Here is a 16,452-nt window from a genome sequence, read left to right as displayed (position 1 = left end):
ATGTGTTAAAGAAAAACAAATACATAAAATTTGCTAGTTTAATATTAAACACAATTTCAAACCACTTTAGTGTAGGAGTTGTTTTAAAAGGTAGCTGACAGCTTTGTTTTTGACCTGTCTCATTAGGCTGAGCTCTCTTTTACCTTTAAAATACGTATGTTTAAAAGTAAAATTCATATTTAGAACTACATTTTGGACCTAACATAAGGTCGGTAAGAAACGTTTATTCTCTGTGTGCCCATGCCTTTAATTAGTAGCAGTTTAGTTGCACTCTTGTCTAGACTCCTTGCAGAAAAATATCAAGAATGCTTTTCTCGCTTGGGTTTCCACAGGGGTGAATTACAGAAAAACTTAATGGATCCTCAGAGCCACGTTATTTTCCTACTTCATGAATTTGGGTCTAAATATATTTTTCTCTCTCTCTCTCTCTCTCTCTCTCTTCTTTCTTCTTTTCTCATGTTTACTAAACTCAGTTTAGCATGAGATGCAGTCAATAAAGTACTAGGAGGATATGTGAGCAAATCCAACCATTCAAAAGAAAACCACTTGGGGCCAGCCAAGTGGCTCCTTGGTTAAGAGGTGGCTTGGGAGCACCAGCTCTGAGCAGCAGGGCCCCGGTTCAGATCCCACATGAGGGCCAGTGACGCTGCGCCCTCTACAGTTAAGATGGTGAACAACAGCTCGACCTGGAGCTGGGCTGCCCTGAGTCGCCATGGAGGGTGTAGGCTGCAGTGGGGCTGGCAGGCAGTTGGCGAGCACTTTCATGAGCTGCCATGAGCCGCTGTGAGCGGCTGTCCAATGGCCGCCAAGCGACTCCCTCACCCGGGAGAGCGCAATGATAATAGCAACATGGGCCAGTGAAGCAACGTCCTCCACAACCAGACTGAAGAACAAAAGGACAGCAACTTGTCTGTTCCCCTTCCCCCATCCCTCAACGTTGTTCGTCTCCCCCAACTCCCCAATAAAATCTTTAAAAAGAAGAAAGAAAAAGAAAAAAACCACTTCACCTAATGGTGCATAAAGAAGCTGGACACATCAAAATAACCATGTTAAAAACAGAATAAAATAAAATAAAATAACCCTGTTAGTTGGGTACAGTTGGTTATATCAAGGAATATGGCAACTCTCTGTTTAATTTACAAAGCCCTTGGTGGGGAGGAGGAAGAGATGGAAAAATTTTGGGTGAAGGCTTTAAATGACTAGTCAAACAGTGAGTCATTGAAAGTTTCCATCTAATAACCCCCTCTGCAGAGGCAGAGCCCGGCCCGAGCGCTTTACGAGCCACATCGTAGTGTAACTTATAATGTCTCAAGGTTTTATTGTCTATTCTACCAAATGAATACATAAAATGAAAGACGCTCCGCGTTGGCTTTGAAATGTAGGGCAAACTCTGGCTGGGGAGGGGAGAAGTAAAGTGGCAAGAAAGAGAACAGGTAGGGAGACTGTGAGGCAGAGAACGCAGAAAGACTGGTGAAAGAGGAGGACGGAATTTTCAGAAGTTGAGAGGTTTTTTCCACGTTTGAGCTGCTGTCCGCTTCCCCCTCCCCCGCCCCATCTTGTGCCTAACAGGGCGGTGGACCACCCCCAGGGTCTGAAAGACTCGATGTCCGCGGCCCGGCGCCCAGTCGCGCCACCGCTCGCTCCAGCCCCTGCCCCCACTCGGTGACAGCTGGGGCCGCCGGGCTGCCACCAGATCTCCGCCCCCTCGCACTGCTTTCTGGGAGCCCGAGTCGCTTCCGGCTGCTCTGGGCCCCGGAACTTCGACTCCCGTCGGCCCCCGGGAAAACCGCACCAGGGTCGCGCGGGTACTGCCGGAACTCGTAGTTCCGTCTTCAGCTGCGCTTCATAGCCGGAAACGGGAACGGACAGTGCCGAGAACTACCAAGGCGAAGGTACGGGTGGCGGCGGGGTATCAACCCGCGCCGGGCGTGGGGTTGGCGCTGAGGCGTCGGAGGTGGTTGGGGTTGGGTGGGAGGAGATCCGCTCTCACACACGAGGAGGGTTGAGCTACCCTCGCCGTCGTCGCGATTGCGGAGAGGAGCCTGGAGCTGCCGCCGCGACGACGCCGGGGATTGTGTCGCTAGCCCCTGGCCCTTCTGCCTCGCCGCTTCCCGGGGTCAGTGCGGCCTGCTCCTTCCCGGCCGGTCGCCCCCGCCTCCATTTCCCGCCCTCTCTTCACCACACACACGGCCCCCCCGATCATGGATCCGGGCAGTGGTGGCGGCGGCAGCGGCGGCGGGAGCAGCAGCGGCAGCAGCAGCAGCGACTCGGCGCCCGACTGCTGGGACCAGGCGGACATGGAAGCCCCTGGGCCGGGGCCGTGCGGCGGCGCCGGCAGCGGCGGCGGCCCTTTGGCGGCGGCGGCGGCCGAGGCCCAGCGTGAACACCTCAGTGCGGCCTTCAGCCGGCAACTCAACGTCAACGCTAAACCCTTCGTGCCCAACGTCCACGCCGCTGAGTTCGTGCCGTCCTTCCTGCGGGGCCCGGCCCAGCCGCCGCCACCCCCAGCTGGCGCCGCCGCCAACAACCACGGAGCCGGCAACGGCGCGGGAGGCCCTTCGGGTAAAAGGCCGGGACGCGGGAGGAAGCCGGCTGCTAGGGCGGGAGCAGCGGCCTGGGGGCCGGTGCCACCAGGGGTAGGGTGGGGGTGGGATGGGGTCAGGCGGCGCGCCTCGCGGGGCAGGGGACGCGCAGCCGTGGGGCCCGGCGGCACGTGGGACGCTGACAGCGGCGTCGGCAGCCCTGGGTGGGGCGGCCTGCGTGGGGCGGCCGCGGCTGAGGGTCCGGCGGGGCGGGAGAAGCGCGCCCAGGACACCGGCGGGGCCTGGGGCCGCTCCTCCCCCGGGGGCCACAGTTACCCACTTGATGTGGGGACCGTAGGGGACAGAGCGGGGACGGCGGCGGTCAGCATCACGAGGCCTAGAAGTGAGGACAGATGGAGTCAGGAGCCTGTTGGTTGGGTGAGGAAAAATGCGAGGAGTTGGGGAGGACGAGTGCTCGAGTTCTCCCTTCACCTTAGGCCTAGGCCAGGAGCGTCTCTGGCTGTAATTTCTATTATTGAAGCTGTGATTACGTGTTAAATGTCTATGGCACCGAACCGGCCTGAAGGAATCCCAGGATGCATTGCAGTCTTGTGATCCAGCAGAAACTGCTGGCTATCAATACAAAGATCTTTTTCATCCTTAGCATTCTGTAAGCTTGTAAAGTTTACAAAGTGTCACAAAATTAGAGTTCCTCACTTAATATTAATGTGAGTGGGAAACTACATTAATTTGTGTGCTCTTTTTCTTAAGGGGGAGTTGGACTTTTCTCCTTGTCAGGGACACGTTTAGGATTTTCATTGCGTTAAAATCGTTTCCCTTGTTCAGGTTGCTTGGTATAACTCACGGTATCTCTGGTCATGTGTCATTACTATGTTCAGACACTCGAGCTTTGTTATAATAGTCACGTGCTTTTCTGACCATAGCTACTACACGTACTTTGTGTGGTTTCAAGTTAAGTTCGGTCTTTAAAAATCTTCCTGTGTTTAGGGGCTGCCTAAGTGATAGCATGCTTTCAGATACTGATTTTGTAGGAATAGCAAATGAGTGAACTTAAGTATTCTCTCTCTATAAAGGTGCATGTTTTAGGAACTGTCAGTGTTGGGTTAAAGAGAAAAAGAAAGGAAAGGGCTGCAAGTCCTCACATTATAGTCAGGGTATGGGGGGGATCATAGCCATTCCCAGCAATTTGTGAGAGCAGATTGTTGATTTCTCTTTTAAAGCTCTATGTTATATAGAACTATAATACTTATAGAGGAGCCTTGAGCAACCAGTAGGATTTCTTAGAAAAGTGGACATCATAACTCTCTAGGAGTTTGGTTTCTTCAGAAACTTTTGCTACAGTTTTCTTCTAGAGGCAAAAAGAATTTGAAGAAAAACTTTTGCAAAGTACGCATGTGAACACACAGTTTGGATTTGGTGGTTTTATTAACTGATATTGCTTTTACTTGGGCGGTTGATGTTTTCCCTTTGAACAGGGAAACAGCTTTTATTTCTTTGCTTAGATCAAGCCATTGTGGCTATCTAAACTATTGTAGTTCACCTACCAGCTCCTAAAAGTGCCTCTTTCCCATACTTTATCATGCAATTCCCGTTTATCCAGACATTTTCTTTTTGGCCCTTCCTCCTTACTCTAGTAGAGTCACCAGCAACACACTAGCTAGCCCTAAGACTGCATTTCCAGCCTATCTAGCCATCAGCCAGGCATCAAGGGACAGTGGTCTGGAATGGTGGCCACTGTTGAGTGACTAGGCATACCTCTTATGCAGGCAAACTTTTTCCTCTTCCTGATATTTGCTAATTTGCAATTTTACTCTTAATCCTTTTCTCTGTGGCACTACTGGAAGTTGGAGATGTAAAAAAGTGTAGGGAAGTGGTTGTAAGAAAAGCCCCTACATTATGGTCAACTTTTTCATCAGAAACCTATTTTGGTGTTACTGACTTTACCAGCTGCTTCTACAAAAGGTCACTTAAAGTTTAAAAAAGAGAAAAAACAAACAACTCTGTAAGATATCTATTTAAAAAGAATGGATTTTCTAAATTGAGGTCCCGAGTTCTGTGTGACTGTTGGATTGCATGTTACAGCCCATTCAGGCCTATAAAATACCATCATCAGAGCAGAGAGCTATGCTTGAAAGAAGCTGGAGAAAAAAATGGAACTAGCACTTAGATTGACATTTACAAAGGAGGAACCATAAAGTTTGCAGTTTTTTTATAGTGTGGAAATAGACAATAGAGCTAGCATGTTTCCTTTAGTTAAGCCATAGCTGAAATTTGTGGTGGGTATGTTTTTAAACTAGATTCAAGGTGAGCTCTTCAAGGTGTCTAGAGATGGAGCACTAGAATGAATGACTTAAAATATGTCTGTGTAGGATGAACATCTATTTTGCTTGAAAATAGGCTAATTTGTTTTTCTTTCCTTTTCATTTTTTCTTCTTCTTTTTTAAACTACTTATAATGTTGTTGCCTTGCGCAACCAGTAGAGAAAGATGCTTTTGAACAAAGTCTCACTCACCTTCACTGAAAGACTGCTGGTTATGCCTGTTTCCAGCCATCCCAAGTTCAATGTTGACTGAGGATCTCTTTAAAAATTTAATATAGGATTCCAAAGAAATGATTAAGTAGAACCCACTTAACCCTCCGTCAGGCGCAACTGATCTCACAGATTCATTGCACACAAAGATGCTGCTACTGTGCTAAGTCATAAACACGACTGGCGATAGGTTATGGTAGAGGGGGAAGATAACTGAAGCGATGAGTCACAATATTTAAGTTAACTGTTAGATATTTGAACGTTTGTGCGCAATGAATCTATGAGATCAGTTGCGCCCGACGGAGGGTTAAGTGTAATTCATTTTAATGCATCCTCTACATATCCAAGTAAGTTGGCTAAGGCATGCTCTTTAAAGTAGAGGTCCTGAAGTGAATGAAATATAGAAGACAAGGGTTATATGTACTAGAACAAACATTTTCTATGATAATGTACTTATTTTAAGTTCCAGTTTGCACCTATGCAGCCTTTTATTTTATTTTTTTAATTAGAAACAGATTTCGCAATGCTAATCTTACGGTTATCTTGTATCTTAGTCCATTTGGGCTGCTGTAACAAAATTATAGCAGCTGGGTAGCTGATAAACAACAGAAATGTATTGCTCACCGTTTTTGGAGGCTGGAAATCCAAGATCAGGGTGCCAGCCTGGTTGGGCAAGGGAGCTCTCTGGTGCCTCTTTTATGAAGCCACTAATCCTATTCGTGAGGGCTCCACCGTCATAGCTTAGGGCCTCCCAAAGGCCCCACCTAATACTTCAGGAGTTAGGATTTCAACTTAAGAATTTGGGGGTACAGGGGGTTGGAGGGACACAACGTTCAGACCACAACCCTTGGATTTTAGAACAGCCAAAGCTTCTAAAGTAACAGTGGTAGTGTTCTTTCCACCATTTCTACCCTTAATACCTTTCAAAACTCTGCCATTAAAAAAGAAGTATAGCATACAACCAACAGTCAGTAGGGTAGGTCCTCCTAGGAGGATCTGTCTCCAAAATGTAACACATTGTATTGTGGAATGTGAATTTTAAAGAGAAATGTTCTGTTTTGTAGTGTTTGGGTTTTGCTGAATGCCTTTTGGTGGGGGAGGGATTTTCCTTTGTTTTTTAATGATTGAGATATAATTCACATACCATAAAATGCACCTTTTTAAAATGTACAGTTCATTCGATTTTAGTATACATGTATTCACACAGTTATGCAACCATTGTTACTTGGTGGATGCTTGTTCATCGCTGAAGTGTCTCAAAGGTGACCTCTTCAAGGGCCCCAGAGTAGAGAAGATAATAGAATCAAAGTAGTAAAGCTTGTTTCCTTCTGAAGGATTCTTACACTTTATTGTTATGTTAAATGTTACCTGCTGACTGGTAGATAAGTTTAGATAGATGATAAATAAGGTTCTTGGCTTTAGATTTGTTTTCCTTTTCTTCTAAGACTGAAATGCCTGCAATAACAATTCTAATATGAAGGATTTTTCAGGCTTCTGGGGACAGTAAATGGAATAGAGTAGGCAGAGGAGATCAGGGAAAAGTATTGTTCCTGAAGTGTTAACGTCTTTTCCTACCTTGACTTACTGATGATTAGATTTGGGCTCTTGTTTCATGATTTTACATGCTTGAATGGCTGGAGCAGGAGGACTTAGGGAACTAGTGCTGTGCCATGTTGAGCAGCTGTTTAAACTGTTAGTATTTCCAATCTATTTGTTAGAAGTAAAATTTCTATCTTTGGAGCAGGTTTTATTTAATTCAGTTAATACATAGCTTTTTGCATTTGTTTATCCTTTGTTTATTTTTCACCTTTACTGGAATTGTACTGCATGAAAAGGCAGCAGTTAAAATTTATCAGGGTGAGTTAGGGAAATATTGTAGAGCACAGATTTTAAGTCTTGTTTTGCTTGCTTTTGTTTGCTGGGTAAGAAATGTCTTAAAGTGTTCAAATAGTATCTTCTTTCTGCTTGAAAAGAAAGGAATGAAAAAGATCTGATAACCTTTTGGGGTGAGTTATCAGTACTAGAATGGAAAATTTTGAGATGTGAATCTCTGCTTTTGCTCAGATATATGGATAGCAATTAATAAACTGCCTACAGAACGCAGGATGATGTTCTAGGCGTTTGAAATGACACCACCAAGGTGAATAAATTGTGGTCCTCAAGGAGTCTAGAAAGGGATCAGATAACCAATTTAATGGAAGATACCTGGTAAGAGGGCCATACAAAAGGTATAGAGAGCTTTCAAAGCTGAGGAATTAACAAGTTCTCTTATGCACTGGGTTGTTGGAAAAGTCATGACGTATTTTTTGTATGTTTTTCGTTGCAAAAATGCGTCATGACTTTTCTGACAACCCAATAAATAATTTCAATCTTATCATCCTTAATCATAAAACTAAAGATCTATTTTCTGCTAAGTGTTGTGAATAGCTTAAGGTTTTTTGGTAATTGAGATGTGATTTACATATAAAATTCATCCTCCTTGTTTCTATATTTGATGAGTATTTGTTATCTTTTTACACTACTTGTCTCATGTTAAACAGCAGTGAGTTTGGTTACATCCATTCTGCCTAGTGTAGCTAGCTATTAGGCATGTTAATTTGGAATTTCATCATTCTACTCATACTTCTTAGAAATCTTTGGGAAGCAAGAATTTGTTCACTAGCGGAAGGTTCTTGATTATTCTAAGGTCCTTAGACCCTGATTTTAGCTGTCAATTATTGATTTGGTATGAACCAAAACCTCTTAAAAGTTTTGGCCTTGTGTCCAATAGATTTTAACAAAGCATGGCTGGGCTATAGGTGTTTTTTGTTGTTGTTTGTTTGTTTTTCATAAATGGCCTTGTTCTAAGGTTACTTAATTATAGTAACTCAGTAACTCCAAGTTGAATCAGTTCCATAATAATTCTACTTGATAGGTGAGAGAAACAGTAAGGATATTTTTTGAGCATCTTTCATTAGCCTAGCCTAAGAGTGGTGACACCAAATTCTAAACAACATTCCAATTAGGTTATTATATGTCACTTCACTTGAAACTAACAAAAAGTGTATATCATAGAATGTCATCAGTGCAATTTCCTGATTAACCATTTCTATAGAAATCCAGTAGGTTACCATACTGCTAAGTGGTCTGTGTCTGTGTTCATCCTTTGGATGGTTGATTTTGGTTGCAGATGAGTGTTTTTCTGTTATCTTTGTGCCTTAGTGGGGCTGTCTAAAATGGTTTGGGTTCATGTATTTTAAATATGTACCTCCAAACAATACCTCAAATTTTTAAAAAACTATTTGGGACATAAAATCATAAATAAGACTATCTTTTAGGGTTGTTTGAAAAATACAGTGGGGTTTTAGTTACTTTACTGATGGATCCGTGGCATTCCTTTAGTGATTGAATAAGTAGGTTCTTAGAATGTTAGAGATAGAAATGACCCTAGCAGTAATACAATCTCCTCATTTTTGGATAAAGAAACGGAAGCCCAGAGATGCTAAGTGAATGCCTAAGGTCGCTCACAAGAATTAATGACACAGTTGAGTCTAGAATCCAAATTTGCCAACTGCTAGCTGAGTGCTGTCTCCATCTACCACATCGCGCTGTTTAACAATGGAAAACGGCATGCCAAGAGCTAATTACTACAACCAGTATGGATTTTCTGAGCAAGTGGCCTTGGACTTGCCTTTCTTTTATAATTCATTCTTAAAAGTTTTTGTAATTATTATTGGGCTTTGAAATGCTTTGTAATAATTTATTGAGTAGTTACCATGTGATTAATATGCCCTTATCCTTACAACACTCTCTTGAGGTATAGGGACTGTTGACTCATTTACAGATAAAAAAATTAAAGTTCAAAAGCTAAATAAATTAGCGAGGTGACATCCATGAATAAATGCAGGAACTAGGATTGAATCTGGGTCTGATTTCAAAGCTTATTCTAGTAATGTGACTCTGTTAGTCTTTTCCTTGTGATTGAGATCTTTCTGGCTGACACTTTTTTCAGAAACTGGGCCCATGAGTGTGTGGACTATGGCTTGGTCTCCATGTTTGTCTCAATTGGAGGAGAGTGACGTTGTCATAAGTAGGCAATGTTCTAATTTAAAGCAATATTTTGAAATTGCTTCTTCCTGAATTTTAGGAAATGATGATGGAAAGTACTTTAAACCGCTCTGTTCAATGCTCTGTCTGTAGCATTGTGCCTTTTTATTTTTAGAGTGGTAGGTAATTAAAGCAACACCATGGATTTTTGTATGTGTTCTGTGGTCCTTTTTTTTTCTGATGTCTGCTTTTACTATTCTCCAGTATTGTCTGTGGGAGAAAAATACCTCAGCATGCCATTTTGGTAAGACTAGATAGTTACCTGAGTGCTAAAGAATTTTTAGTTGCTTACTTAGTCTGTAATACCTCTTGAATATTGTATTTCTCTAAACCCCGTCTTAGAAAATTGGCCCACATGAAATTGTTTATACTCTACTGAATTCTAATGGAAATGCAGTCAACATATAGATAGACACTAGGGATGGTAAGAAAAGTGAAGTGAGAAGACTACAAGGATACAAGGAGCTAGTGAGCTATGAACATCAAAGGAAAACTGAAGTTAATTCAGTAAAAATCAATTGTATATTTACTCTATACAGTACACTGCCAACCCATGGAGACTACAAGAGTTGAGAGAAAAGTCTCCATATTTCAGAAAAACCACAGTCATTCTGGAAGTATATAATCTCCTAGGGAACAAAAACTAATGTGTGGGTTTTGAAAAGAGCTGTAATTGAAAGAAGGGTCATATATTAGAGGCGTTCAGAAGAGAAATCATTAGTCCTTTGGGCTGGTGGGATGGGTGGGGAACGGTATGGAAATGGAAAATCAGGTAAGACAAATTTGTACTATAATTGAGAGCCACAAGTGGCTATTCAAATTAATTAAAATGAAATAAAATTTAAAATTCAGTTCTTCCCTCACAGTAGCCATATTTCAAGTGCTTAATAGCCACATATGGCTAGTAGTGACTGTCATATTACAGCACAGATATATAATAGAACATTTCTGTCACTGCCGGAACTTGAGTTGGACAGAATCTTGGCGCGCTGTTTCTCTTCTTTAATGAACACGCCACTTAGCTTACAGGACTAGGAAATTTAAGTTAGAATGGCTATTTTAAATATCACTGTTTAGTGTGCAAAGATTAAAGATTAGTATATCTAAAGCAGTACACATTTAAATTGCTGATTTAAGAAATATGGATTAAGTACTTTTCAAGAACTGGCCAAACATCTGTGTTTAAAACATACTTTGAATCAAATCATGACATTTCATTACTTACCACATGGTTTGTCCTTGACTGATTTGTGCTGTATTGATGAACTGGTGAAGTAGGAGTCTTCATGTTGAAGTCCTTCGATCCATGATCAAATCTTACCAAAAAAAAAAAAATTATATTTTCAAAAACTGAGTTGAAATACACATAATATAGAATGAACCATTTGAAAGCAAACAATTCAATGGCATTGAGTACATTCATAGTGTTGTGTAATTACCACCTCTTCTAGCTCCAGAAGTTTCATTTCCCCTAAGGAAACCTGTCTCAGCTGAGCAGCCACTCCCCATTTCCCTTTCCTCCTAGATTCTGGCAGCCGCCAACCTGCTTTCTGTCTCTGTGGCTTTACCTGTTTTGCGTATTTCATATAAATGGAATCATACGACATGTGACCTTTTTTGTGTCTGGCTGGCTTGTTTCATTCACTATGATTAAATTTTAACTAACTGTTTAAAAATCCAGATTTATCTATGTTAAACCACAGGTAAATACTGTTGCCTGACTGTCTTCTCATGAAATCGTCCCTTGTTTTAAAGTTGGTGGTAATATTCCTAGTATCACAGCCAGTTCATTAGTCTTCCTCTATCACCAAACAGTAGTGTTAGCTTCTTCTTTTAATTTGGGGTATGACAGTTTTACTCACTGGTAACTTTCCCACTTAGAATTGTTCCTTTTTTGAATACTTGATAAAGGTGTGTTTCTGAACATGGAGATACCATTGGAAGCTACAAAACCATAATTTCATTCCTCAGGAGGTTTACTAACTTCTCTTTCACCAGCAGATATGAACCATGCAGGACCTGAGAAATCGAGCTCTAATGGTCATCTGTTTGCTAACTACTACGAACAGATGACTTTGGGCTTGGAGGGATTCTAAGCCCCTGCTCATTAGTAGTCAGTAAAATCTGGATGTGGTATGCATTCTGAGTAAGACCGGAGCAGATGAACAAGAGAGGGTTGCTTGTGCAGGTGTGAAGACTGGGTACAACAACATCGAGAAGTTTAAATTTATATCTGTGATTTTTCTGGCCCATTATTCCAAAAATATCAGTTGGCAAATGTTGCTAGCATTGTCATTAGGTTTATTATAATGCGACCTATGATCTGAATAAATGGAAAGCTTTTTTCCAACATAGCAAAACTATGGTCTACTTCTTATTTGGGGGCCCTTTAATATCATCATTACGTGTATATTAGGCATTTCATTGCTTGTGGTACTTGACTCTGTCTCTGCCTCTGGGAACTTTACAAACTTAAGACGAACATAACTGTAGAGTGTTTTTTGTTTGTTTGCTTGTTTTTAAGATTTTATTGGGAAATTGGGAGGGGAACAGTGTTGGGGAATTGGGGAAGGGAAACAGCCAAGTTGTTGTCCTTCAATCTTAGTTGTGGAGGGTGCAGCTAGCTCAGCTCCAAAGTCCAGTCGCCATCTGGCCACCCATCAGCAGCTCAGGGCAGCTCAGGCTCAAGGTGCCAGAGTTCAGTCTTAGTTGCAGGTGGGCATAGCCACCATCCCATGCGGGAGTCAAACCAGCAGCCTCATTAAGAGTGCATGCTCTGAGCCTGCCGAATGGCTCAGTTGGTTAAGAGCGCAAGCTCTGAGCAACAGGGTTGCCAGTTCGATTCCCACATGGGACAGCTGAGCTAGCTGTGCCCTCCACAACTAAGATTGAAGGACAACTTGGCTGTTCCCCTTCCCCAATAAAAACTTTAAAATAAAAAAGAGTGCACACACTATCCACTGAGCCACCCAGGTGGCAGCTCAGCTCAAGGTGCCGAGTTCAGTCTTTAGATGCAAGCGGGCGTAGCCCACCATCTCAAACAGGCAACTTTCTTGTTAGGAGCACGTGCTCTCACCAGCTGAGCCATCCTGCCAACAGCGGCAGCTCAGCTCGGGCGCAGCTCACTGGCCAATGTGGGAATTGAACTGGCGACCCTGTTGCTCAGAGCTCACACTCTTGAGCAAGCTCTTAACCAACTGAGCCACTTGTTCGGCCCCCAAATGTAGAGTTTTGAAAAATAAAACCTCAAACAGATTTTTTCATTATGCTGCATTATGTAGCCATGGAGCTGGTCTCATGACTGATATCGCTGTCCTAAGAAGTACCTCATAACCTTATGCATGTTTTAGTTTTGTATATTTGTAAATCTAAGAGTTGGTTCTAGAACTAGGTGATCAGGTGTAGGTAATATTTGGTTTTGAAAAGCTCAATTACAGTTTGGGGGATATCTTAGTAGGTGATAGAGTCCACCATACCAGTTGTCTCAATCTTTTTCCTGCCTCAAAATACTTGTACATCATAACTTACTCAGTTTATGCTGAGTGATTTTCAACAAAAGCTGTTTGAGGAAAGGCAAGATGGCACTTGTATAATTTGGAAAAGCCCAGTTGAATCTGATATATCTGTATGTTCGATGGTAGCGACTGCAGTATTTCCTAGGGTTTTGGTGGGATTTAAATGAGATAGCACTCAGCACATAAAAGCTCAGTAAAAATTAGCTGGAGTTAGGGTAATCTGCCACCACCTCCACCCTCACCTCCAGCACTATGGATTTGTGAGTGCTTCGTATCCCTGAATGGCCCATAATAGATACTGAGTACATATTAGTTGATAAAATTGAGTTGATACTCAGTACATGTTACTGGGTGAGGACTGTCATTTGTTGGTGCCAAGTATTATTTAATTGATACGAAACAAATGTATTCTCTCATTTAATCCTCTCAACAATCCAGTCAGGTAGATGGCGTGTCATTTTCATAATTCCAATGAAATAATTGCATCTCACAATTTTTTAGTGACAAGCCATGATTAAAAGTCAGGAGTCAGCTCAGATCTCCCCTCTTATCACTACTCCATGCTGCCTCTTCCATCTTGAGGGCGGCATATGAACTTGATTCACTTAGCACTGCCTGGCTTTCCCTGAAAATTGAATAATTTTTCCTCACCATACCCATAAACTTTGCATTATAATAGAAAAACAAAAAAAGGTTAATCTGTATTATGTCTGAAGTACAATTCCTGTTCCTTTATAAACCTAGTTCAAAATGATTTTTCCCCATTTCTGTTAATATCCTGCTTATCAGTCACAGAAGTCGAGGTCACCTTATACCTTTCACTCCCTACTCCTGTCACATGTTGTGTCCATTATCTTTGCACTTAACCCCTCCTCTCTGGTTGTACTGCTCAGTTATCCTAGTGGCATGCTTTCTTGTAGTAGTGATGTTGGTATTTCTGCCTGTAGTGTCTTTCCCTCTCTAGTTCATCTGTGTACTATGACAGAATGAATGGTTTCCTAAGTGATACTCTACATGTCACTTCTATCAAAAAAATCTCGATTGCCCATACCTATCAGGGACAGGAAATTGCTTTCTTGAACACTTTGTGTTATTTTTTTATTTTATTTAGGAAATTGGAGGGATGGGAACAGTGCTGGGGAATTGGGGGAAGGGGAACAGACAAGTCGCTGTCCTTTTGTTCTTCAGTCTAGTTGTGGAGGACGTTGCTTCACTGGCCCAAGTTGGCACCATCATTGCGCTCTTCCCGGGCGAGGCAGATCAGTCGCCGGCTTCTGGACGGCCGCTCACGCTGGCTGCTGGCTACACACGGTAGCCCATGGCAACCCACTGCCACAGGGACTGCAGCCTACGCCGTCATCGGCGACTCATGCAGCCCAGCTCCAGGTTGAGCTGTTGTTCAGCATCTTAGCTGTGGAGGGCAGTGTCATTGGCCCTCATATGTGGGATCTGAACCGGGGCGTCTGGCATCCCAAGCCAGTTCTTAACCATCGCGCCACTCAGCCGGCCCGAACACTTTGTGTTATTGAAGATTGGGTCCAAAACCGTTTCTTGACTCTTATATGTGTTAATACGTTCTGGGCAATGATTTCAAATATGAGTTTTGCTGGTTATGAATTAATTAGTCTTTGTTACTTGGTGTGCAGGAATCACGTGATTCAAATTCTTTGTCTTTTTGTATCTCAGTGATTCTCTAAAGCAAGGGCACTTTCATAGTAGAGTGTCATTTAAGTTTATCAGACATAAAAAACTTGCCTTCATAGTTGGGTATCAGTATATATTTCTCATACGTCTCTTCCAATGATGTCATAGATTTGTGGTGTGGAAACTGGATTCTAATATAGGTCAAAACTGGCATCATTGTAACCACCTTTTCTGAGATGTTGTAAGGGCTTAAAGATATATTTCAGGGATTTTTATATGAAGTCATTTATTTTATTGGTATCAAGTAATTAAAGGATATTGATAACATGTATGATTATAGAATCTTAAAAAGGGCTAATCATAGCTTGCTTGAGCTAGAGCTACCAAGAGAGAATCTAGAGTAGAAATACAGTATATTTGTTGAGCAAAACTTACTAATTTGATCTGTGCTAGGCTACAGATTACTTTTACAATATCTGTGAAGGAAAAATTTATGAAGCCAATTAAGAGAATAAGCATGCTTTTATGAATACATTTCAGTTACTTAAAATGTTTTAATTGGCTGTAATTGGTAGATTTTTTAAAAGTAGGTTAAATCGAGATTTTTCATTTGAAAACCTGAGTTGCCATTGGTCTGAATTTTTTTTTTTTTTAAGATTTTTATTGGGGAATTGGGGGAATGGGAACAGTGCTAGGGAATTGGGGGAAGGGGAACAGACAAGTTGCTATCGTTTTGTTCTTCAATCTAGTTGTGGAGGACGTTGCTTCACCTGCCCAAGTTGGCACCATCATTGCGCTCTTCCCAGGCGAGGCAGATCAGTCGCCAGCTTCTGGACGGCTGCTCACTGCGGCTGCTGGCCACACATGGTAGCCCATGGCAACCCACTGCCACAGGGGCTGCAGCCTACGCCGTCGCCAGCGACTCAAGGCAGCCCAGCTCCAGGTTGAGCTGTTGTTCAGCATCTTAGCTGTAGAGGGCAGTGTCACTGGCCCTCATATGTGGGATCTGAACCGGGGCCGTCTGGCATCCCAAACCAGTTCTTAACCATCGCGCCACTCGGCCGGCCCTGGTCTGAATTTTTGAAGTTTTTGTTGTGTTTCTTACTTTTGCTTTTACTGTTTTTTAAAAAATAAGTAAAATGGATGTATAGATCTTAATTTTTAATAGAACTTATTTCTATTAAACAGCACCTGTGGAACCTTCTCAAGAGGAACAGTCATTGTTGTGTGAAGGTAATTTTCTATGATGTGACTCTCTGACCAACTAATTTGAGATTATCTATGTCTATGGTGTATAAAGCTAGATATATATTATATCTCAATTTCTTGTCTAGGTTCAAATTCAGCTGTTAGCATGGAACTTTCAGAACCTGTTGGTAAGAAAATTTCTGACCATATTAATACAGTAATAAGAAACTCTTTCACTCTCAGGATTTAAGGTGCAAATGTAAGTGTTATGATTATTGTAATGCCTGCATTTAAAACTGACATTGAGTCTTTGCTCTTAAGATTTAGAAAGCAGAACTAATTGGGCATTAATAGTGCCATGATAAATTTAATGATCGCAAATATAAAAGAATTGAGTGGAGGAATGTTAAAGTCAGTTTAAATAGTTGTCCCTGTTACATTTATTTGTGAAAAATTTTCTTCTCTTTTGTAACTTTATTACTCTTAAGCGTTTTTCATATTCCCAAGGCGATTAATAAAGTTGATGGCAGAGTTGTTACTTGCAGAGGAAAAAGAAAATATGTTCTAAATCCTTTCACACTTTTTCTGTGTTCTGATGTGAAACTTTCCCTTTTTTCCACTGTCGGCATCTGAAAACTGGGATAACAGGACTGTTAGGAATGTTAGAGCTCCTGCTTATATGTTGTTTGTCCTTATGACAAGGAGGCTTTGTTAAAATAGCAATCTCTTGTAGTCTGTGTCAGAGCTCTGATGTCAGCAGCAAGGCCAGCCTGAAAGCTATTATTATCCATTTCTGTTGTGAAAGGTTTTCTTGCTTATGTGTCACTAGACATTAGGAAATGGAGTTAAGTGTGCAAAGTTGCATTTGTTGTTTGAAAGCGTCTGTGTTTTAAAGTAAAGATTATAAATCTTTTTTAGAATACTAAGTTAAAATGTCTTATTTCAG

General features: G+C 42.0%; 1 protein-coding gene across 3 annotated transcripts in view; it reads left to right on the top strand.

The window, feature by feature from the left end:
* The first annotated feature begins 1,856 nt into the window (after window positions 1–1,856).
* Window positions 1,857–16,452, top strand: part of GSPT1 (G1 to S phase transition 1) — a 34,435-nt gene continuing 19,839 nt past the window's right edge. The window contains exons 1-3 of one of the 3 annotated variants that reach the window (XM_019650887.1): window positions 1,857–1,892; window positions 15,507–15,551; window positions 15,653–15,694. In XM_019650887.1, the coding sequence (XP_019506432.1) occupies window positions 15,673–15,694 (22 nt within the window). In that variant the 5' untranslated portion in view covers window positions 1,857–1,892; window positions 15,507–15,551; window positions 15,653–15,672. Of the gene's footprint in view, window positions 1,893–1,942; window positions 2,563–15,506; window positions 15,552–15,652; window positions 15,695–16,452 lie in introns of those variants that run through there. The other 2 variants (XM_019650886.1, XM_019650885.1) reach the window with 2 other exon arrangements.

The sequence above is a fragment of the Hipposideros armiger genome, unplaced genomic scaffold (assembly GCF_001890085.2).
Source record: "Hipposideros armiger isolate ML-2016 unplaced genomic scaffold, ASM189008v1 scaffold_149, whole genome shotgun sequence".
Lineage (NCBI taxonomy): Eukaryota > Metazoa > Chordata > Mammalia > Chiroptera > Hipposideridae > Hipposideros > Hipposideros armiger.
The sequence above is the reverse complement of the archived record's forward strand: the minus strand, read 5'-3'. Positions and strand labels throughout refer to the sequence as shown.